Below are 25,461 nucleotides of genomic sequence, written 5' to 3' on the forward strand. Positions count from 1 at the left end.
AATTTGGAATTCTTGTGGCTTTTATATTGTGGCTTGAATCATATATAAAAACTTGCCAGCTTATCAAATATGTTCTTTGCTATTCCAAATGTTAGAATACTGTAATCAGTACTTGACCCATCTGTCATGTGGTTTACAATATCAGCACAGCAAACATCCTATAACAATAGCCTCTCCTTCTGCACAGGCACAGGGCACTATCAGCTTCCACATTCTCTCTCTTTAATGAGTGTCTCATTAACCTTGGACCTGCTCCTTTCTAATAATTCTCATTTATAAAGCAATCTGCATGGTGAGAGGGGACATACTCCACTGCCAAGTTTGCTTCTTGGTTTGCTTGAATTTTCAGCTGGGAAAATGAATTTTACTACAGGCTTATGAGATGGAATTCTAGTGACATTAATAAAAATATGAGAAATGAGGATAAATAAAATATTCTGGCAAGACTATCTATTATAAGCAAAAGTGGATGAGATCTTTTTCTTGTGGGACCGCGTCAACATTTTGAATGCAGGAGTAAAATATTATTTACTAGTCTTCTCTTACTTAAATCTTTTGTTTCTAAAAGATTGTGTGTAAATAGAAGTTGGAAAAATCAGTTTTAAATGACAGGTACTGAAAGAAAGGCAATGACTGATATCTTCTTTATAAAAAAGTACTCCACATTTTAATTTGTAAAAATTGGTTTTCCACCTACAGTGGTGCTGAAAGTTAGGTACATCTCCGGTAATTCATTCTCCTGACTTTTTCAGTGAATATGTGTTACCTGAGTGTACAGTTCTCACAAAAACTCCTTACTCATTCTCAGTGAGATCACTAAATCTGCGTAGAGAAACACCGGAGCCAGTGTTTTACAAAACAATGCAATGTCCCAGGCTGATGCTTAACTTACAGGCAGCAGATACACATTTCAGCTCAATGGGTCTTGATGAAAATTCGTAAAGGGTTTCCCTGCTGCCAACTGTCTGTCCAGAATTCTGACAGTCAGGTTTGCCACTATAGAAAAACAAGCTCCCTATTTTTCCCCCTCACAGAGCAAAACAAAAACATCATACCTAGGTTTCCAACTTTATTTACCCAATTACCATTGCTCATGTTTACACAATTAAATCTGCTTGGCTTCCAGAGAGAGAGAGAGAGTTAAATGTGACTGCAGAAAAACCAGAAGAGAATTCCTCTGCATGCTCAGCTAAGCCAAGGAAGAGAAGCATCCAGGAGTGAGAGACACTCCAATTAGCCCTTAAATAACCTGACCATCTCTGGTTCCAGCGAGTGAATTGCCAGGCCCTGAAATATCATATGAGAGATGGATATGGTTGATGGAAAGCCCACTTATTACCAAGTTCCAATCTATTGACGAATGGCTGAAGATGCCAGTGTTCGTATTATGCTATTACTGAAAATAACTAGCCTGTAACAATTTGCTATGATTTGGGGCCAGGGTGGATAAAAGCTAGAGTAGGAACAGAAAGCTAAGCAGATAGCCACATCATGCTTTTCCAGAGTCCCCTGCCTCCCTAAAATGATGGCTACATGGACCATACATTGGATGCATTACAAATTAACATAATTTCTTTAGTGGGGCTGTTGTGCATTACATATACTTGATCCTTTTGCGTCTTTATCACTCCCTTTCAGAAGATTCCATCTCTAGGACAGTATGAGTATATGGTAATAAAGACTGTTGGATGTATCACGGATCATTTTCTCTATTCTTTTCATTGCAATTATCTTTGTGTCTCCTGTAAAGCATGCATCTGACCCTGTCATACTCTTGCTCAAAGCCTGTAAGTCACCCCTTCATAATAAGAGTGACGCCTTCATATACCGGAATAAAACCGTGCCTTCCTGACAAAGGCCCAGCTCCTCGAGCACTCGTGGCTTTGAACAACAGCAAATTATACACGCATTTATCTCTCTCTATGCCCAGTGAACGCTGCATTTCTAGGGGCTGGAACAGTGTCCGGTCCAGGGCAGGTCCTCAGGTAGTAGTGACAGGAAATCCTCAGTGGTCCTGCCCAACGCAGTGTTTTCATGCAAAAACAAATACTCTGTGGCTGCAATATGCAGATACATTCTACATAGCAACTTTTATCTCTTACCCAAAGACCCTGGTTACGTAACACATGTACTAAGCTGAATTGCTGGAGAGTAAACATTATAACCTAAGTTTCCAAAACCAGAGAACAACTACAGGTTTCTTAATGCAATTTACAATGATTTAAGATGACTAAAAATACTTTTCACTTAAATTAAAATAAATTTTACCTACAAGGAAGAAATGATGCTATCATGACATTTGTCTTTACTAATTTAGTATCTTTGAATCCTGAGTCAGGATTTGTCCTTAAGAATGAGCTGTTGCGAGTAAGAAAAGTGCACTTCATTCCAGAGAGACACAGTAGTGGACAACTGTCAGTCCTTTTATTTTTAAATCATTTTTTTTGGTTTTGTTTTTAAAACTTTTTATTTATCTTAGGTGTGTTTTTCTAGGATCCATCAGCTCCAAGTCAAGTAGTTGTTTCAACCTGGTTGTGGAGGGCACAGCTCACAGTGGCCCGTGTGGGGATTGAACCAGCGACCTTGTTGTTAAGCGCACCGTGCTCTGACCAACTGAGCTAACTGGCCGCCCCCGACAACTGTTCTTACGTGTGCAGTAACCTTCCTCAGGAGGATTGCCTCTTCCCCACTCCATGTGGTTCTGGTAGAAATGGCAAGCAACGGGCCCTGCAACAGCAGTCACATGAGCCAAGCCAGGCCAACCACAGCAGCCCACACCACTATGGGTATCAGGGTTGGCTCAGGGATTCACGTGGGACCCAAGCATGCCAAAGAGACCCTTTTCTGGGATTTTATACAGTTGCTTGGAGAGGAAAGCTCTTTTTCCTTTGGGGTTATTAGCTGTTGCTCTTTGTGGCTGTGTTGCTCTCAACCTCCCTACCATGACCCCCACTCACATTAAAGAAGCCCGTCAGCAGTTGGAGAGATTGAACCACGCTAAGAGTCTTACTCCCTGAGTCTAGTTCCTCTGGACGTTTCCTAGCTACGCTGGCCCCAAATTCTCTTTTCTTGCTTAAGTTATTTAAGTTGATGATGATGATGATGATGATGATTTTAGTTGCTTTCTGTAGCAAGAATACTGATTTAATAGTAGTATAAAACATCCACCGACTCCCCATGTAAGCTTTCATGTATATGGCCACAGTCTCTCTGGGAGAGGACCTTAGGGTATCTGGAAGGATGATGAACAGAGGCAAACACTTCAACAAGGCCAGGGGACACCCTAGACAGTTCTTCTTGGGGAACAGTCCCTTGACCTCCATGATGTCCCCCTCCTTGCAGTACATCAAAGACCCTGGTCTGGGCGGAGTCCCATGCAGCACCTTGCATTTCCCTTCAGCACGGTCACCAGAATGTAACTGTTTGTTTCATGCCCGTGTTCTCTACTTGATTGTAAGCTCTCTGGGGGTGGCTTTGCACACTGCTCACTTCCCTGGTGCCTGGAATGGCTGGTGGAACTTAGTAGGTATTTAACAAATATGTGTGGAACTATGCTGCAATGTTTTATTTTGAAATGAATGATAATGGGGATAAGTCCCCTGCCTCCCATATTTCATTGACATCCAATTTGCAATCCATGGATCAGCAGCTTCTGCATCACCTGGGGTTTGTTAGAAATGCAGATTTCCAGGCTCCAGCCCAGACCTGCCAACTCAGAATCTATGTTTTAAGAAGACCCCCCAGGGATTATATGAACATTAAAGCCTGAGATGCATTGTTTTATATTCCATTTCTGAAATCGAATAACATGTCTATACTACACATTTGGACTTGGAAATTTCCTTTTAAATAATAATAAAAAACAAACAATAGCAGACAATATAGGTAATGAGTGCTTACTATTTGCCAGGCACTATGCTAAGAGCTTTATTTGGAATATGTGTTTTAATCTTTGCAACAACCCTTTGCATGAAGAAACATTATTAGTCCCTTTTACAGAAAATAGAAGTGAAGCTTACAGCAGTTAAAAAACTCGTTGGAGCTAGGATAGTGATTTGAATTTTTGGTGTGAAAAATCCTGAGTGCTCAGCCTGGTCCTGAGGTAGTGTTTTCTTGGAGCTAAATGTATAGGATTCTAGTGTGCGGGAAGCTGGATGTCATAGCTGCCATACTGGAAACTCAGGTTAGTTAGTGGATTGCGGGTGGGCCCATTATCCCTTGGCTGAATGGTAAGGCAGCCTGGTGGGGGTGAAGGCTCCGAAACTATGTGCACGACCCCAGGCTAGTGTCACTAACTAACCATCTTATTTAGAAACTGGCTGCTTTTCTCTAGGCCTTGGTTTTCCTATCTGTTAAATGAATGTTTGGGATTAGATTATTGAGAAGCCCCTTTTTGGTCTCACAGTTTTTGCCCTCCTCACTTTTTTGTAAAGTATAGATGAGGTACTAGTCTGCAAAATAATTTGGGCTTGCAAATCCTGATTTATGCATCACTGAAACCAGAAGGATGAAAAGAGACACATTCAATCCCTTGTGTAAGACACGAAGCATGACATGGTCCTCATTTTAGAAGGGCCTGGATGGGAATTGCCCTCACAGTCCCTTGGATGGGTGGCTCTGTGCTGTGTGTTTCAGTAATGGAAGCTTAGTTGTTTCTTCTGCTCCTTCAACTGGCCTCGGCCCTGTAGGAAGTTTGACTGGAGATAGGAAAAGATATAGGACCTCAACATGACAGAATCTACTTGGAAATCCTTTGGATGAATTTCATCTACTTTAGGTTTCTGTCAATTTTAGGGGGGAAAAAAGCCCTCAGTTCTTTGGCAATCTCAGGAAATCTCAACTGCCTCAGGGAGACTTCACAGTGGAAAGATCTGGGTAATGAGCTCTCCCAGAAAGGACTGTTCTATTTTTTGATGTTTGAGTGGTCTTCCTCGACTAAAAGTTGTAGGTATTTTTGAACTTATCCATTGAATGAATGGATATTGTCCAAGTGGCTACCACATCAGCTGGAAAGGCTGCATGGTGGAAAGAGACAAAAAAAGTGTAGTGTTTGAACTCAGAAAGATCTGGGTTCCAATCCTCCTTCAGAAATTCACTTCTCTTCTCCAAATCTCAGCTCCCTCATCCGTAAAAGGGGCAATAATAAAGCTTTCTCTATGAGACTAAGGGAAAGATTGAATCAGATTCTTCCTGTAATGTCCTTAGCACTGGGCCTGACCCCATAGACTCTCTCTCTCTCTCTTCCCTTTTCTTTCATAGAGTAGCAGCTTTTTGCATTTTTTGAGATGCGATAATTATACTGAACATTTAATTCATAATAATGCCACAAGACGGAAAGCATAAGCACCAAAATGCCATCTACAGAGTCCCGTAGCCTCTCAAGGCACAGTCTGACTAAAGGACTACATAGTTGTTCCTTTTCCACCCCAATTTGCACACGTAACTCCAGCTGTGCCCTGCCACCTACGTACTGTTGGTTTTGAATACCCATCCATGTATTTGTGCTTAGGTCCCTCTGAGGAAATAGACAAGGGAGAGGGAGTGAAGAAAATGATTTAAAGTTCAAGAAAGCAGTAATTATGATTATGATTGTGATTGAGATTTGCTCTGCCTGGAAGAGGCCTCAGACATACTAAGCTTCAAATGCATGTCTGCTTTGACCCTAACTTTTTGGTTCAGTTTTACTCTATACCTCCTTCTCAGTCCTTTCTCTCCATCATTGTCAGTACGATTTTCCATCCTTTGCCTAAACAGCCTTTAATGGCTCTCTCTCACCTTTGGAACTGAGACTGTGGAATTTTCCCTGGAAAAATCTATATGCATGCAAAAGTTGGCATAGATTCCAGGGGAAGAAGCTTTGGACCAGGAGCTACAGCCTTAACTCTATATCAGGAAGGCATAGAAAGGGTTTGAGATGTTGCCTCCTAACGTACGTTGCCATCATCAGCACCCATCGTTGACATCTTTTCATCCTGGTTTGCTACCACATTGAATTACAGAGTCGTTAAGAGTCTGGCATCTGCCTGGGCTCTCATTCTGGCTTTGCCACTTATTCTTCTGGAAGTGTGTTATTTAACCTCCCTGTGCCTCAGTTTGCTTATCTCTAAAATGCGAATAATTGTAGTATGCACCTCATAAGGAGTTTTGAGAATTAAATGAGTTAATGCATATAACGCACTTCAGAGGCATACCTGGTACATAATGCACATTGAATAAGCATCAGCTGTTTTTATTAGCTATATGGTTTTATGAATTTGCACGTTACTCTCTCATCTAGGATGCCTTGTCACTTTCCAATCCCAGCTACCTTTCACTGATTCTAATTCATCTTTCAAGATACAGTTCAATCTCACCACCCTTGTGAAGATTTCCATAGTTTTCTGACAATATCCTCTTATACATAACTCTACTAATCGGTGTTGCTGCATGCTTAATTTGTAATTTACACTTATGCATCCATTTGCACATATGCTCCATAAGGTTGTTTACGTATGCCCTGGTTTTTACCACTGTACCTGGCTCATGGTAGGCTCCCACTAAACACTTGTTGAATGAATGAATGAATGAATGAATGAATGAATGAATACCTTCCTTTCTAGGGAGAGAAAAGCATGTGTATGGCGAACAAAGGTTCGCGAGTCTTCAAATACTCATTGCCAGCTTGGTGCTTGGCATGTGTTCAAAAATACTTTCTGAATTGATCTGAAATACATTCAACTTTGGTTAAATGAAATATGTATAACTTTGATTGAATGAAAACTATCTTTTGAGAATCCTTTAGACCTCATAAACAATAATCAATATTATATTAAAGTTTTAAGTTAGAGCTTTCCTCACAACGTGCTCTGAAGATTTTGGATTAAACAAGAAGAAAATGTCCAAAGCCAGAGAACTTTCTAAGAACTTTCATCTCATGAAACTTCCAGCAAGGCCCCCAAGCAGCCACCCTGCATCCTGCCTTGTCACATGATACATACAAGAACAACACAAACACAACTTCTCTCTGGGCTTATAGACACTCATCAAAGAACATAAACTTCTCAGGAGGGTAGAAAACGGAAAAAAGAAATGAGAACAGAAAAGGAAGATTCGTTTGGTTCAGTAACTATTTTTCAAAAGCACCTGAGGCCAAATCACAGGAATCCTGAAACCAAAGAGGAAATGAAATTCTGCAGCAAACCAGAATTCTGTCCCTTCAAAGCTTGTGCTTTTACAGAAACCCTACTCGATAAAGGTCACCACCTAAGGGGCGTGAGGTATATTTAGACAGCACAAATTAACTCCTTAAGTATTATTGCAACTCCACGTCAGTCTTAGGGAGTACATGCCTTAAGGAGCTATTAAAAAACAAAAACAAAAACTAAATATAACTCAACAGTCCTGATAGTTTATAATGCATATACAATTGGTTCACCTGCGTCCTTTTGATTCTCTATTTGAAAGAGAGAGCACAACAAGGAGAGAAGAGAGAGAGAAAAACAAGAACACATATGCAGGATTAATGAGCAAGTGGACCAAAATGCCCCCCACTTATATGTGACACATGATACTGGAAGAAAAGTTTGCCCTTGGGTTCCCACCGCCCCAAAGTGTGGGGGCCAGCAAAAAAAGGCTCCTTCACAGAGGTGGAAAATGCTGCACAAATAGAAAATTAGTAAAATTAAGTTTAATGTGAAATCAAGCTATGAAACATACATGAACTCTCCAAGTGACAATTAAGTCATATGTTCTAGCCAAAGCTTCAAGGACAAGAACAAGTCAAAATCTCCAGAGAGAACGAGGAAAAGCTTCCCAGCTTGAGAGAGAACAGACAGGAGGCATATAAGATCTAATTTTTACAGAAAATGGACCACCTCATGTGATCTTATCCCCACAATTTAACATGTTAAACATGGACAAGAAGGCATGATTTTGCCCCAACTGTCCTTTTCCTGATACCTAACACATTGCTCCCAGCCTCGCTGCTACCTTTTGATTGTGTACCAGTGACAAGCACTTTACAAATTGGGGTTACACACAAGCAAAGTAAAAATGCATTCAGGTCACAGACAGAGAATAACTGAAAAACTTACAGACAAATCTGAGTTTATCACAAACAAATGGCTTAATTGTCTAACCTGTTTTAGGCTGATTAAAATGTGACTTGACTTCTCACACTGGGTTTCACAGACAGAATCAACAGACAAGCCAATGCTAAAAAACTTGAAGCAAGGAGAGTGAGTTGGTTTGGATCTGGATTTTCTTGAAATAATGAAAACAGAAAGAGTGAAGACAGCATGGCGAGGAGGTGGTAGGTACTCACGAATGGTTAAATCCATCACTTGGGAGGCCAAGCAGAAGACAGGATGCTCATACATTTCTCTCTTTTTCCCTATAAAAGAGGATTTGGGCATGCAAGAGGCTTAGGTCAGAGGTAAAGAGGTTAAAGGTCATAGGTTAGAGGAAAACGTTACATTAGCTCAAAGGAAAATAGCCACAGAGTATTTTGGGATAAACACAGGATAAAAGAAAAAGGAGTTTCAAAATTGGAGATCTACTGGATTAACCATTCAGCATGCCATGAGTCACGAGAGAGATTGTGACCATGATTTTACACGTCTCTTTAGAATTGTTTGCAAGAATACAATGACCAAAAACATCATGAGTAAAGGGAAACAGAATTTCATCGATTTAAGGCTCCAAGATACTAAGGATTTCAGACTTTAGTATCTAAGGCTCTTGAGGTATTTCTTCATAAACATAGTCTCCAGCAATATTACTACAACTTCTTTCCAAAATTCTCTGGGGACTAAGCTGTTAGTGCTTACAGAGGGGCTCAAATGTAAACATGGATGATTTCTTTTCTGAGCGCAGGATTGGAACTTTGTAAAAGAAAGTTGTCTAGTAGTAATATCTTTAAAGCTGTAATGTCTCAGCTTATGGTGGACTATGTTCATGAAAGAAAACCTGATACATGCAGCCAGAGGATGTTGGGTTGTTTGAATTAACAATCCCAGCATGCTTTGAAATTGGTGTCACAGCCACTTTTGCAGAGGTAATGCCAAAAAGTGGCTGAGCCAATCACGAACAAGGAAGGAGAGAAGCAAAGAGAGCAGGTAGTGTGGAATGAGGTACTTCTCTGAAAAGAGTTGGAAAAAAAAGATTGGTTTCTTCAAAGAATCCCCAGACCTAAAAGTCACAGTGCAAAAGATAATTAACACAACCAAGAAGAATTGAGGCACAAAAGGAAATTACAGACCAGCTGATCTACTTTGGAAATGAATGCATTTTTACTTACAGATCTTAAAGTTTGTTTTTGGATATATTTATCTGAAAGAAGAGAGCAGAGCTTACCAAAAGACTAGTAATAGCTAGACCAAGACCCACAAGGCAGCAGCCATGGCAACCGAACATTCCTTGATCCCATCCCATCTCTGGCCTTGCCTAAAATTATTAGGTACCCAGTTGACATTACCAAATACAACTAATCATTATGTCCTGGGAAGGTAAATGCTGGAACAATTACTTGCTAATATAGTCCTTTAACGATCTTCTTGTTCCTTTATTTTTGTCACTCATTACCAAGTCAAGAGTTGATAAACATCCTTTTAGTGCCCAATTCTTAAGTGTTTCTCCCTGGATGCATAACAATGAATTCATTACCACTGGTACACAATTTGCATTGTCAGACAGACAAAATTGAGAGAGGGAGGACATGTAATGTACAAAACACTGTGAATTTAACATGATCTTAACCTAATTCTCTAAGGAAACAAGTACTTTGGCAAGTTAAGTGATGGGTTTTGGTGGTTGGTTAGGTCTTTTTTTTTTTTTTTTTTTTTCTCTCCAAGTCATGTCCTGAAGGCAGACAACAGGCATTTGCTGGTTTTAGTCAGGTGTTGTGCATGTGAGAGAACATCAGATTCCAGAATGCGGACACATTGGGTTTTGCACACAGAACTTCCACATTTATACACTTACACCACTGGTCAAGTTGGGTGTGGTTTTCAAATCACCCTATAGCAGCCAACAGGGTAACAATGAAAAGTGATTAATACCTTTGCAAATGAATAGGTCCCAAAGAACCATAACTTTTCAAGTAGAGTTTACCCAAAGTGCCTTTTTTTGGGGTGATTACTTGGTCATCAGTGACTGCTTCTCTAAAACTTGAGAGGGCAGTGGTAGCAACCATCCTAGGTCTAAAGTAACAAGAATGTCTAAAACAAATCAGGAGCCATCAGAGACGGCTGGACACTAACCCACTATCAAATCTGACGTGCTACCAAAGACAACGCTTTGAATGTTCACGGGGCAAAATAGAGTTAAGCAAAATCTTGATGTTGCTTTAGTCAGTTCTTGTTTTACCTCCAATGTTAACAACAGTGGACAACAAACTGCCTTGTTTTCCTCTCCTTAAAGAAGGTACGAATCCTACAGAGCTCTTTCATAGTAAAACACTAGTCACAGAGCAAACTTGGGGCCAACACGGACTCTCAGAAGGACCTTTAGTTATCTGTCAACATCCCGTGTTCAATATTCTTCCCCTACAAAGACTGATTCCTGAGCTCCTCTTCTTTAATTTATGTATTTGGCCACAGCCAAGGAAACTTTCACATTTCAAGTGCTTTCAAGGTTCAGCTTAACATACTCAGACGGACCACTGTTTTCTGGGGACCATCAGAAAAGAGAGAGACTTCCCCAGGGAGGCATACCAAATATTCAGTGAAACACTGGGGGCAGAAGGGAGCCTTACCTTCGATTTTGGCATACTCTGATAGCCGAGAATAGTTGACTAATGCAGCCTGCTCTAGACATTTACGGATGACTGTTTTTACCTCCTCTTGTGGCACTGGGGTAACAATATCTTTCATCAAAACCTTTAGGAGAGGAAAAAAATTATTAAGACGGTTCAACCAAAGGTGTTCCTCATTTATATTTCTTAAAGAGTTCAAGTTTAAAATTAGTTGTGAATGTCTCCTTGCGACTTATCAAGAGCCATTGTTAAAGAGAAAACACAGAACTGCAATGCACAGTTAGGATGGTAAAGCCCATCCTTGAATCAGGGAAGGGCTGGACGCATATCTTCAATATATCTATCCTAACTACTTGGGAGTCTGGAGATAAAATACCTAGAATTTGGGCAGTTTCCCCCACGTTTATTCTGATATTTGATGAATGGTAAATAAAACCTCAAAAAATTACAATCTAGGTGATTCAACCACAATATTTCATTACAATTATGTTTGTATCTGAATATATATAATCTGTCTTTTACTTTCATTCTTACCCTTTCCAAGAGTGAGAGAGTAGCTTTCAGAGCACCTTCAGGTCGACCAAATGGAAAGCAATACCTAAAAAAGAGAAAATTCTTCAAGTCGCCCAAATTTATTACATTTTATCATTAAATATACTGGAATTTGATTCCTATAGCAACTCTCTCTGAGGAACTGAAAATGCTTTTTATTTTGTCACATTGTGTTATGTTAATCTGAATTCACACCATATATGTGTGTATATAACGTATATATGTGTGTATGTGTGAATAATTACTAAAGAGAGACTCTGCAAGTGTCTGCAGCAGAAAAGAGTATTTAGAGTGATGACATAAGGCTCTGTTTAGATTTCTATTGTGAAGGAGAACTGTTTGTTAGCTCAAATAAAACCTTTTATGCATTATAGAAACCAGCATTAAAAAATATTAGTTGAAACAGGCTATAATTCAAACATACTTACTTAAATCCTTAAAGAATTTATATAGGATATAAAGGATATAAAGGAGTGCATTTTAAGCAAATTCATTATTTTGCTAGTTGTCCTTTCTTGAGTGTAAGTTTCAGTTGTTACTGGATTTTTTTTTCATTGCAGGTAATGCATCTTGCGTTTAGTGTAAGATCAGTAAAGATTTATTCAGGACGATTTTACGGCACAGATAGAACTATGTCAGGTACCACTAGGAGTTCCATTGACTGTTTCAGGCTGTCATCAGCCCTTTGGGACACTGTTCTTTATGGTACGAAGGGACCGGCATGGCCTACTTACACTCAGACTACCCTATGTATTTCCTCCACTTGCTGGGTGAGTAGCCTGGGTCGAGTTCCTTAACTTCTCTCAGCCTCAGTTTACTTTTTGTTTACATGGGGATTATAACAACTACCTTACAAAATTGTTCTGAGAATTAAAAAGCGAGTTAATACTTATCTAGCCTCTAGCCCTGTATCTGGCACATATTAATATAAAGCATATAACAAGAAGGACCTACTTATCATGCCATTAAAAATGCTCTAATTATTTTTGAGTTACTATTTCAGAATCTCTGGTCCAGAACCATCACAGCAGCATTAGAAATGTCTAATTTGTTCCAAGGGAGAAGTGAGCTACGTGGTACAAGGCTCAAGTGTCGAACCTACTGGCTATCTTGTACGTGGGGCAGAGGCAATCTGCCAAGGCTGATCCACGTTTCTTTCTTTCTCTGAGTAGCCAGCAATTTTGTTTCGGAGATAATGGAGAAGGTAAAGAAGGTACCACTGCCTTCCTTCTCTGTTCATGTGATCTGATTCCCAGGATTTTTCACTGTTTCATTTAGGAACCTCAAAGAAGCTTCAAATCAACTTTTTAATAGATTAAAAAAAATAGATTCATGACCAGGGTTAGTTTTCACAGGAGGCCTTTTTTCCCTTGGTGGAAATAAAATGAATGTAAGATTTCAGTCTCCTAGCTATTGTAGTAGGACCCTGTCCTATTGGTTTGCTTTTTCCATTCAGTTATTTCTAAATAGCCATTGTGGATCTTATTGATTTAAAATTGTAGAAAATCAAGTCCTTTATTTACCCCTCTCCAGTCTCACGATCCTAATAAGCCCCTCAACCCCAGATCCTTACCTAAAATGTGTAATCTGATTTTCCAGCAGAACTCGGAGTCTTTCTTTGATTTCTTCAAAACGTTCCTTTTCTTCAACAGTCACAGTTCCAATTCCATCAGGCCTGAAAGAAGACATGTCATGAAGTGATGGGAACCTCATATGCTGACACCATCAAATCAAATCTCTAGCAGGAGGAAACTGTCCATTTTAGAAGAACAACTACAATGATAGACGCGATCTGAGGAGAAGCCCTGCTTTTCAGTGCTGGATATTAAAGGGGATGTGGTATTTTGGGGTTATCATTTGGAGACATTTGCAAAATTGTCACTCATTTATTGTGAAATGGTAAAATGTACAAACTAGTGGCTTGAAGTTTCATTTTGTAAACCTTCTGTTTGTCTCACAGCTTCTTAACATTTTGAACTAGTTGCCAACATTTTTAAAATTAGGAAAGGCTTATAATACAATTCTCTTGAAAATTTGGAACAACTGGCATTAATTGGTAAGTATAACTAACAGTTTCTTCCTTAGCTGGGGCAGGCACTGACTCATCTCACATCTCTAATTTGCATTACTTGTCTCTTATAGACACTTAGATTTGGGACCCCTGAATTACATACAGACTCCTTTGAAAACCAGGTGCCTCATAAGAGTTTGTCTTTCCCAGTGTTAAATGTTCTTAAGTGACTCAGTTTCTAGCTTACAATTATAGATGTTCAGATTAATTTAAGCACTCATGTATTAACTGAAGAAAAAATTACAAGGCATTGTAAAAATTGCAAGATATTGATAAAAGAAATTGAAAACACACACACACACAGACACACACACACACACACACACACACACACACACACAAATGGAAAGATATCCCATGTTCATAGTTTGGAAGAATTAATATTGTTAAAAAGTGTCCATAATACCCAAAGCTATCTGGAGATTCAATGCAATCCCTATCAAAATTCCAATGGCATTTTTCACAGGAAAAAAAAAATCCTAAAATTTGTATGGATTCACAAAAGACCTGAATAGGCAAAACAATCCTGAGAAAGAAGAACAAAGTTGGAGGCATCACAATTCCTGATTTTAAACTTTATTACAAAGTTATAATGATTAAAACAGTATGGTATTTGCATAAAAAAAGTCACATAGACCAATGGAAGAGAATTGAAAGTTCAGAAATAAACTTTCATAAATATGATCAACTAATATTTGGCAAGGAAAACAATAATACTCAATGGGGAAAGGATAGTTTCTTCATTAAATAGTGTTGGGAAAATTGGATATTTACATGCAAAAGAATGAAATTGGTTTCCTATGTCATACCACTCACAAAACTGAACTTGAAATGGATTAAAGACTTAAAAGTAAGACATGAAACAGCAAAAATCCTAAAAGAAAACATGGGAGAAAAACTCTTTGATCTTGGTCTTGGCAATAATTTTTTTGGATGTTACACCAAAACACAAGGAACAAAAGCAAAAATAGACAAGTGGGACTACATCAAACTGAAATGCTTCTATATAGTAAAATGAAAAGGCAAACTATGGAATGGGAAAAATATTTGTAAACCATCTATCTGATAAAGGGTTAATATCCAAACTATAGAAAGAATCCACAAAACTCAATAGCAAAAAAACCCTAAACAATTCAATTAAAAATTGGGCAGAGAATTTGAATAGATATTTTTCCAAAGAAGACACACAAATGGCCAATGGGTACGTGAAAAGATGCTTAACATCATTAGTCATCAAGGAAATGCAAATCAAAACCACAATGAGATATCACCTCACATCTATTAGAATGGCTATTATCAAAAAGTCAAGAAACAGCAAGTGTTAGTGTGAATGTGGAGAAAAGGAAACCCTTGTGTACTGTTGGTGGGCATGTTATTTGGTGCAGCCACTATGGAAAACAATATAAAGGATGCTCAAAAAATTAAAACTAGAACTACCATATGATCTAGCAATCTCTCCTCTGGGTATACATCTGAAAGGAAGGAAAGCACTATTTTGAAAATTTATGTGCACCCTGTGTTCATTGTACCATTATTTACAATAGCCAAGATATGGAAACAATCTAAGTGTTCACTGACAGATATGGATAAGGGAAATGCGATATATATATATATATATAATACACACATATATACACATATATATAATATTACATTGTGATATATACATATATACGTGTATATACAATATTACATTGTGATATATATAATATTACATATATACATATATATAAATAACAAAGGATAAAGTAAATATAAGCTGTATATATGATGGAATATTATTCAGCCATAAAAAGAAGGAAATCCTGCACCTTGCAACAATATCACTGGAACTTGAGGGCATTATCCTAAGTGAAATGCGAGACAGAGAAAGACAAATACTGTACGTTCTCACTTACACGTGGAATCTGAAAACATTGAACTCATAGAAATAGAAAGTAGAATCAGAGATGTCAGGACCTGAGGGGTGGGGGAAATGAGGAGATATTGACCAAAGGGTCCAAACTTCCAGCTGTAAGATGAATAAGTTCTGGAGATCTAATGTGCAGCATGGTGACTATAATGAACAGTACTATATTATATACTTGAAAATTGTTAAGACAGTAGTATTAAAAGTTCTCACCACACACACAGAATAGTATGTAAGGGGATGTAGGTGTTAACTAACCTTATCGTAGTAATAATTTCACAATATATATGTGTATCAAATAATCCCATAAAATCATCCCATGACATAAAATTATGTATGTTACGTCAATATCTCAATAAAGCTAAGAAGAAAAAAAGAATAAACCACATATGGTGTTTTTCAATCTTAGCAAACTATTGCTCATTTTAATAACAAGAAGGGCCCTAGCATAAATAAGTGAATTTCAGTTTACTCACAGTATTCTCATGTTTCTAACCCGCCATTAGTTTCACACACATTTTCCCTATTTGTTTTGGACTATTCAAGTTGAAAATACAAAGAGAGGCTGCATATTTACAGCCCAAATTTATCTGTGCCAAATTAGACGTAGGATAATCTGACCCATTCAAAGACTTCAGCTTCCCACATCCGTAGTGACTTGTTTTGACTACCGACTGAGCCAGTTTGCAGATTGGTGCGTCACCATGAAACTTCTATTGGAACATTCTTCAGTTTGCAAATGTAAGTCATCTTGAGACCAAACAAATGGTCTTATTTATAGGCCTTCTCAAGGATCCAGCATAAGTTGGGAAATCCTGTATCCTAGACCAGTCTGACTCCACAAAAGGCTTGGCAAATGACAGCAGCCTACCTCCTGTTAGGGGTTAATTGGTCAGCTTCCCTTTGAAAATACGAAAATGCCCCAAATTCCCCTCTTCCACTTTATAAAAAACACCATTAAACATTAAAATCCTGTTCATTTCTTCACACTTCCCAGAACTTAAGGAAAGAAGGAAGGCAAATGGTAAATATCAGGTAGGCTGCTGGAAACTCTAAATGTGCCCTTATTTTCAAATTTTCTGGAGAAATCGCAAATGTTAATTTACAAAGTTTATTAATTTTTTTAACACAAAATGTCCATAAATCTGTAGTTAAATCTCAGAATGAATTCACTAGCCTCCACAAAACACACGTGGTAACTTCTCATGTTTCTGTTATAATCTACAACTTCCTTCAGCTGTAGCGTTTGGACTTTTACACAGAATTCAGCTTGCTAATGCACTGAACACACATTTATACAAGTGCCATGTGCATGCACACACTTGATTTGGGAAAAAGGGAGATGTTTGAGACATTTTGTTTCTTAGCAGGGAATTGACCATAGAAGAATGCTATTAAATATAATTCACAAGTCAGAGAGGGGCTTGTAGGTCCCTAGAAAAGGCATGGAAACCAATAACATGGACAGCCCCGAGGTGTCTGGGGCCATTATTAGGAGATAAACCTCTCAAAAGAAAACCATTCACTCCTTACCCATCAAGTCTTCTAAGGCAATTAGGCAATTAGAAAGCAATTTTTAGGTTTGTGTTTGACATGATAAAAACTAAATATTTAGTGTGTGCTTGGCCTTCTCAGTTAATTCTCACTACAAAGGGTGTTATTACAAACGTACAATTTGATTATGTTTTTTTTCCCCTTTTGTTCTGATGAATCACATTTGTAATTATTAAAGGTATCAGATAGCAGTTTCCACTTCCTTGGATTACTTTCTGAACACAGTTCATCTAACTATTCACAAAGAGTAAATGACTAAAAATTATTGTTGTAGTCTTTTCCTAAATTTGCTTCTTAATTGCCTATGTCAGTGTGTATAGTTTTATTTTAAAATAAATGAAACTAACTTTACATCTGCAAGGCACATAGTACAGAATTCACCAAAAAAGATCCAGGTGATTTAAAAAAAAAAAAAAATCACGATTTTGACAATGAATAGAAATTTGTTTGTAATTGCCAGAATCGCTCTGAAATGGTACTGGTAACAAAGAATGCTATTTTACAAAATGTGGAAGAGACACGCAGGAATAATACAATTTGTCAAAGATTATAGGTGACAACTATATCAGTTAAAAATAAAAAATATATAATTTTTTTATTTCACATAATTATTAATATTTTTGAAACTTGTCAAACATCAATTCGTTTTCCATGGACCCCTAGAATTTACCAGTGTTAACTGTACAGGTTTCTACTGATTTCTACAGAGCTACTAACTGAAAAATCCTGGTACAATATTTTGGGGAGCACTGTTCTCACAGAAGCAATAAAATGCTTTTCCTAGAGGCTTGTTCTCCTACCTAAGCGGAGTTCAGAATTACCTGGAGGGCTTGCCATGGCCCCGACTGCCTGGCCCCAGAGTTTCTGATTCATTAGATCTGAGATGGGGTCTGAGAATTCGCGTTTCTAACAAGTTCTGTGGTGCTGCTGGTTTGGAAACCACACTTTGAGAACGTCTGCCCTAGACCAAGAGAATATTTCGTGGCTGAAAGGGTATGTGTGATGCAGGGTTCCCAATTTCCCTTGGATTGGAGTAAATTTGGAACCAGAGATCTTTTCCAAGTACATGGTCCACTTGCAAAGCTAGCACTCCCTTCCAAAAGTGGCATTTGCAATGTTTCCAAGGTGCCATTCCAAGCAGCGCCAGTTGCAAAATAAATAGAAAAACTGTATGGGTGTCTCTCAGAAGCCATGCTTTTGTATGTTTTTTTCTCTGGAAACATTTGGGGGTGATTCTATAATTGCCATAAAACTGGCTTTGCATCTTGTTCCTTTCTCATTACTTTTAACACTTAAGGATTCAAAAAGAATGAGAGAAGAGGAGGGATGAATTTGGATTTTAAACTCCTAGCGGGTAAATTCCAGGCTGAGATGTGTCTTTAATCAGAACACAAGTCTAGGCACTGGGACACCCCCACCCTCTCATGTCCTGACTGGTGTATTTTCTGCCCTCTTGATTTTTGGTTTCTTACCATCCATCGCCACTTCCTAGAAGCACCTGAATTGTTTCTGGAGAATGATCACGGCCACATTGTGGGTAACCTTGGGGGAAGGGAATCCAGGTGCCTACTCTCCTGCTGTTAAGGCTGTAGGCCTTTGTCCAGTGCCTACCTTTCATGGTGACTATACACTGTACTATGACCCAGGCTCAGCCAACTGGACACTCTTTTCTGGAATGTTTACATCGAGTAAATGATGTAAGGATAGAAGAGGTGGAATCTGCATGTCCCAGCAGCTGGGCCCTGACCAGGCTCTCCTCATAGGTCAGTAGTTCTTAAGCTTTGCTTATACTTTTCAGAACCATGTGAGAGCTTTCAGAGGTCTCATCCTCAGGCTCTGATTAATTAGTCCACAGCGGGGCCTAGACGTCGTCAGGTTTCAAGCTCTCCGGGTTACTCTAACGAGCAGTTAAGGGTTGAGAACCACTGCTTTGGTCCTGTTTCCTACTTTTCAGTAGCTGCCTTGATTCCAGTTTTCCCCTCTCATTCCCTGAGGCTCCCTGAATCATCCCAACAAACTCCCTTTTGCTTAGATGATCCAGAGTTAGTTTTTGTTACTACTGAATTGATGTAAGTTCACAAAGCACATATCCTCTCCTTTCCCCTGCTCCCGAATTTAGTAAAGCATTGACGCCTTTGAACCTAGGTTTAGAAACGGGGGGGTGGGGGGGGAGAGAGAGAGAGAGAGAGAATAAGGAAATATGGACCCTGGCCTCCGGTTCCACCTAACTGCACACTAGCTAACAACTCTCTTCTTGTGTATCATGATACCGCAGACTTGAGCCAATATGCAGGTCACGTGAAATCATTTCTGGAGGCCTGTTGAAGACGGGACACTCTCCCACCTGCAGGCCATCACTGGAGCCAGAAGTGGGTCTCTGGCCACAAAAGACTGTATTGCATCTGACACAGCAGGCAGCTCTGGAATCTACCTCTCAAGTTCTCGGCAAACAATTTTCTCACTGTCCTTCACAAAGTTGACATTTTCAGCAGCATGATAGGAAAGATGTCACGTCGGTTGTTCTTCAAGTTCTCGTCACAGTGGTTAGCACCAGTTCTGTCATCTTCACTCTCCTCACAGTTTCCCATCTTGAGGCGTGTCACAAATCATAATATATCTAGAGTTGTGTTTTTATTATTTTTTTTTTGTCAGGTTGAAAATACCATAAACCAGCTACCATCCTTTAAGTTACTAGTTATACAAATTGTTCTCCCTTTCCCCAAATGCTTCTGAGCTATAGCTTATTAATTAATATCTATTGTAGGATTAATCCAATATGATTAAGTACTAGGCTTTTAATGTGAAACATTTTATTTTGCTATTTGAAATTAAGTATGAACAATCCAGTGAAAGAAATCAAGCTGCAATGTGTCTTGTAAAAACGAAAGTGAATTTATCTCTTTGGGGTCATTAAACTGTCCCTACACACGCAGGTAAGCACACAGATTCCCAGCTTTTAATTATCCTGTTAGCACAGTTCTCCACATTATGTTGAAAGCTGGGCCACAAAGCCCTCATTTGGAAGGTCAGATATCTTTTCAAGAAGGTCAGGTTACTAAATTAATGCAAAGCTTACAATGGTTGATAGGTTCCGATATTGCATCTATTTGGTAATCGGGTGCAGAATCCAGGTGTAAAAAGAAATGATTCAACAAAAGAGGCCAGTATGTCTGGTCCACCTCTCCACATACAGCCAGCTTTCAGCTTCAATCACTACCAACAAGGGGTAAAACTCCAGCTGAAGTGGGAATATACTTTCTCTCCAAATGCAAATGTCCACATATGCCGGTGCAGGCACTGTAAACATGATATATTCTCTCTCTCCAAATGGATGCATGCCTGCAGACCGCATTATGGATCCATGAAAATGTCCTTAAACAAGCATGATAACTGAATCCTACTTGCTACTAAGTTGTTCCAGCCCAGAAACATGAGACCTTAAAGGGCCAGAGTAGGACGGAATATCTCAGTAATGTACCTTGCAATGCTCCCTGAATGGAACATTAAGACCAAACACACTCTGGCAACCTCTCTTATTTTAACTGACTTCTCCTAGCAATTCCTTATCCCTACAACTTTGAGAATGATACCTTTGAATTTAACCCTGGCATGGAATATTTTCCTTCGTCTCTTTCGAGTGGTTAATAACTATGAATTGAAGATAGCACCAACACTTTATAGTTTTAAAAGAGACATCCGTGCTTACTCATCTGGATGGTTTGTATAATCTCGGGGTTAGTTATAAATTGTAATTAGGACTCTCACATGCCATGGTCACTGCTTCATTAGGAAAGCCCAGCCTTACCCTTTCCTTCTCCTTTCCCTCCAGCCCATGCCCTTTCTAATTATGCTCTGATGCCCTGGGGCTCAGACACGCTGCTAAAACAAATATATCAAAGTGTTTGTATCACAAAGGGTAGGACAGGAAGCAGCAACAAGCAGTTTCTACACCATGACAAATGTGCATTGAAGCTTCTTGAGGTTGACTATGAGTCCATTTGAAAAAGAGGCCTGGGGATGGCAAAAATATACCAGTAAGGTTTTTTCTGACTCGTTCACTGTTTTCATAAACACGTAGCTATAACCCAACGATATCAGAAGGTGTCTATTATTACAAGTATGGGAAGGATCGAGAAATCTCTTCCTACTGAACAATCTTAAAGAATATGGATGCTATTGTCACTATATGGACATTAGTCAAAGTGGCTCAGGCTAGGTCCAGGTACTGAATGAAGCAAGAACGCAAGAGAAGATTAGAAAGCATATATTTCTTTCCCCAGAGAAGGACCAATTTCTAAAATAGCTACTACGTAAATTTTTCTCTTTGAGGATTAAGAGAAGACATGGGCTTCTTTATTTCTAGACAAACATAGACAATTAAGCTTTAGATTCTACCCTGAGCACCTGTATCTGACTTCTAAATGGTCAGACCAGTTATATGTGTGGCTTTTTGTTAACACATCCACCCTGAAAAGGGTGTGACATCTGCAAATATGTTTTTCACCAGTGAATTCAATGACAAGATGAGGACACACTGTTGGAATTTTAGAAGGGAAATGCATATTACTTGATAATTTGTTATGGGCCATAAATAAATCAGCACATTTCATAATATTTTATGCCTGAGTTAGAAACTCTGCTGTTCTCATGGGGCAAATTTCCTCCTGGAAGAGTCACATGAAAAGTTAGCATACAAACTCTAAAGAGGATTTCTCCTTGGGAATTCAGACATTTACTTAAAATGTTTTGATTTCCCCCCCACCTCTCTTAAGAGTGTTTCCCATTAGGTGAAGATGGTTCTTTAGAAGTTAGAGAGTGTGACTTAGCTGTATGCAAGACCAGCACCTGCTCAGAGCTGGGAGGCCAGTCAGCCACAGCCACGTGCTCCTGCCCACAAGTGCAATAATGTCCTGTGTCCATGTGTAACATGTGGCCAAGAATGTGGGGGTCACTGTGACCCCCCACCCACACCTGCCTGCTACTAAAGTACAGTATTCAGAGGTTGGTAAAACAGCTGTTCCTGCGACACAGTCTTTTCTCTCTTTCTCTTTTGGAGAGGGAGAGTTAAAAAGCCCCAGACACAATGTCATAATAAGTGTATGTGTGTGTGACAGAGGAAGAGGGAGAGAGGGAGGGGAGGAAGACAGGAAGGAGAGAAATGAGAGAGGGAGAGAAGGGGAGGAAGGTGAGATTGGAGTGAAAGGAAAAACATGAAAACATGTAATTGTGCAAAAACTACTCATTTACTTCCAGGTAGGCACTTGCAAAAAAAAAAAAAAAAAAAAAAAGCAATAAAAGAAACCATTATGCAACATGGATTAGGAGTGAGGGACCAACACTGGAGGCAAGAATACAGTCAATAAGGCAACGGCTGTGGTCCAGAGGAGAGAAGACAGCGACCTGAATTCTGGCAGTGGCACTGGAGAGAGGGAGAAGTGGATAGGCGTGGAGATAGATACTTAATGTAATGGATGGGGCATAGTGATTGCACCCTTGTGATGTGCTGGGTGAGAAAGAGAGAGGAGGCTCCTGAGGGTATGTCTTGGGCAACTGGGTAGATGGAACCACTTACTGATTTAGGGACCCTGGTGGAGTAACAGAGGAGAAAAGGGAGTTCCGTCTGAATGTTCTGTTACTCACATCTAACCCACAGGGAGCACATCGTTTCTGCACACAAGCAGCACCTTGGCTCCAAATACATCTCCCAAAAGAATCCTTGGACACATTTTCAGAGATTTTTAGGGCTCCTGCCCTCTTGCATCTGCTTGCAGACTCATTAATCTATGCAGCTTACTTTGGATTGGGGCGGTTGGCATTATGGATTTGCTAATTGCTGATACAATGTACTTTCTAGGCAGGCCATATGTGAAGAGCAGCACTGGCATTCAAGAAATGTTAAATAATAATGTAAATGAGAAAAATTTTCCATCCCAATAATAAAGGGATCCAAGGAACATTGACGCAACTTGCAATCATCGGAGCTGTTTGATCGCCTTGTCACTGTGGGACAGTGACCAAAGTGATGCTAATCTAAATGTCATCTAGAAAGAATACGAAAAATATTATGGTGAAAATTAAGTACTGCAACCTTAGGAGCTGATTTAAAAATCAGAAGATGTAGCGATTTACATCTGTGGGTTTTATGATCGCCAAGTGCAACCAGCTGAATGTACATTTTCCTTTTCCTTCTCTGAGAACATGGGTTCAGTTTTAAAGAGCTGGCCCAAATGAATGTTCCTTCAGTCAGTGGTTCTTAAACGTTGCTACCTAAAGGAATCACTTGAAGAGATTTTTAAAAGCATGATGCTTAGGCCATATCCCAAATGAATCAAGTCAGAACCTCTGCAGGTGGGGCTCAGGCGATTCTAGGCTCCTTACATGATTCCAATGTGCAGCTGAGTTTGACGACCAAGGCCTAACTCAGTGGGCTCTGAAGATCAAATGCCTTGGAACTATCTGGGAGGAACTAAGGGAGTTTGAGGTTCAAAGAAGTTCAGTCACTTACTCCATAACAAATAAGTGTGCGAGCTTAATTCACACATAGACATTCTGATTTTGCAGCCTGCATTTGTAACCTCTCTGCCTTGCTGCCTGCCCAGAGTCAGCTCTTGTGTGTGGTGTGAGATGCCAAATTCGGCCATTTGGTATGAGTTTTAACATTTCCGGGTGAGATATAACAATCATCTGAATTAATCAAAGAGTCTTCTATTTTTGTCCTAAATATGTCCTAAATCAATTTGGCCCTCTTGGTAATTTTGGCCTTGTGGAGAAAGCCAGAATATATAATATACAATGTATATGTATTTTAGACAACCCAAAGGGAGCATCTCCTTCGAATGCTATCAATGGCCTTTGGTGTTGGCGAAACCATTTTCCAAACCTCTTTTACCAGGATGATCACTATTTGTATGTAGAGATGTTATCTATTCTTTGACCCAGATGAAGAAGGAATTCATGAGTCGTGGACACAAACTGCCCTTTAACTGAATTTAACTGAACAATAGAGCCCATTCCTATTGTTATGTCACAACCAGCTTCAGATTAGGTAACAAGTCACTTTTTACCTAACCATTAACGTTTTACCTATTAACACTAACTCAGCAGCCCCAAAGGTGGAGGCAGAGCCCCACCCTGCTGCAGCTGGAAATCATTAGTGAGTGCTCAGGTGCTCATGACCCAGTTTCTCTCACCTTCTCTGGAAGCCTGTGTCAAATCTCTGTGAAAAACTATGCCTTTGTGAATTGTAAACATCTAACTCAAAGGAGACACTTCCTGTCAATTAGGAAGATATTTGCTTTCTATAATTCCAATTGCTGGAAAATGTGGAACCATCCATATGTTTGGCATCTTTTACAATAGTGATTCTCAACTGGGGGTGATCTTTTCCCCCAGGAGACACTTGGCAATGTCTGGAGACATTTTTGATTGTCACGCTACAGTGGGGTGGTGCTACTGTCATCGAGTGGGTAGAGGCCAGCGATGTTTCTAAATATCCAACAATGAACAGGACATCCCCCTGCAAACAAAGCCCCCAAAACAAACTCTGAAGTGGTGGGCTGAAATTTCTCCTTTTTACTTGGAGTTTTTGTTTCTTTCACACAGATGTGTTCTATGTCTAAAGGTTTAACAGTTGCCACCACTGATTTTCAACTTGTGCGGTGGTTCTTACACTCTAGTGTGCATATAAATCACATGGGGAGTTTGTTAAAATGGAAAGTACTAGGTCCCATCCTCATATAATTTGATTCAGCAAGTCATATGGAGCCGGGCATCTATGTCAGGTGAAGGTAATAACAATACGTATAGGGATGTAACAAGGATAAAATAAGATCATATACAAAAACAGCAGTTCTCACAGTGCCTGGCATATAACAAGTACTTATTAAGAGGCAGCAACTGTCCTTATTTTAATTAAACTTTACTTAGGAAATCTGACAATGTACTATTTCATTTGCTATTATAATCCATAGATTATAATTTTAGAGGTTGATGAGATATTACAGATGCTATGATTCTATGTGCTTATTTTGAAGATGAGAAAACTGAGGCACAGAAATGAGATATAATAGTCCTGTATTTGTACAGAACAGGCTCTAATACTCAGACCTTTAGAATCTATGTACAGTGCTGATATAGTGCAAAGAGGAAGAATTTTGGACTCAGAATATCTAGGTTTGTCACTTAAATTTACAGACATTCAGTGTAATCATCTGCAAAATGGATGTAAAAATAGCTGACTTGAAAATATTATAGCAAATGCGATAGACTATATGAAAGCACTTTGTAAATTGCAGAATGCTACACAACTGATACTTAATATTATGACTTACTCTTCATTAAAAAATGCATGCAAACATAGACCCTTGAACACACATAAGCCTCTCAAAGTACCATTCAAGGTCCTTTTGGCTAGTTTTTCATGGCACAGGATCCATCAAGTGTGGCCATTTACTCTGTTCTGTTTCAACACCAATCACTCCAAAAGCAGCACCTTGGACAGCAGCCAGAGAAGCTTCCTCAGGCATCCCACAACATTCTCAAGCCCCTTTCTTACTGGCTACAAGCTATTGTTGCCTTGCATTCAGACCCTCACTGGGAAACACAAACAGAAACTCCACATCACCTCCATCCTTACAACCGGCA

The 25,461-nt window shown here is 39.3% G+C and overlaps 1 protein-coding gene across 20 annotated transcripts in view; it reads right to left on the reverse strand.

The window, feature by feature from the left end:
* The window catches only part of CADPS (calcium dependent secretion activator), a 463,055-nt gene that overhangs the window by 104,066 nt on the left and 333,528 nt on the right, over positions 1-25,461 (reverse strand). For 7 of the 20 annotated variants that reach the window (XM_074313221.1, XM_074313220.1, XM_074313222.1 and 4 more), the window contains 5 exons: positions 12,858-12,959; positions 11,267-11,330; positions 10,733-10,856; positions 8,303-8,371; positions 7,415-7,432 (listed from right to left, as the gene is read on the reverse strand). In XM_074313221.1, the coding sequence (XP_074169322.1) occupies positions 7,415-7,432; positions 8,303-8,371; positions 10,733-10,856; positions 11,267-11,330; positions 12,858-12,959 (377 nt within the window). The remainder of the gene's footprint in view (positions 1-7,414; positions 7,433-8,302; positions 8,372-10,732; positions 10,857-11,266; positions 11,331-12,857; positions 12,960-25,461) is intronic. The other 13 variants (XM_074313225.1, XM_074313226.1, XM_074313219.1 and 10 more) reach the window with 3 other exon arrangements.

The sequence above is a fragment of the Rhinolophus sinicus genome, linkage group LG10 (assembly GCF_036562045.2).
Source record: "Rhinolophus sinicus isolate RSC01 linkage group LG10, ASM3656204v1, whole genome shotgun sequence".
Lineage (NCBI taxonomy): Eukaryota > Metazoa > Chordata > Mammalia > Chiroptera > Rhinolophidae > Rhinolophus > Rhinolophus sinicus.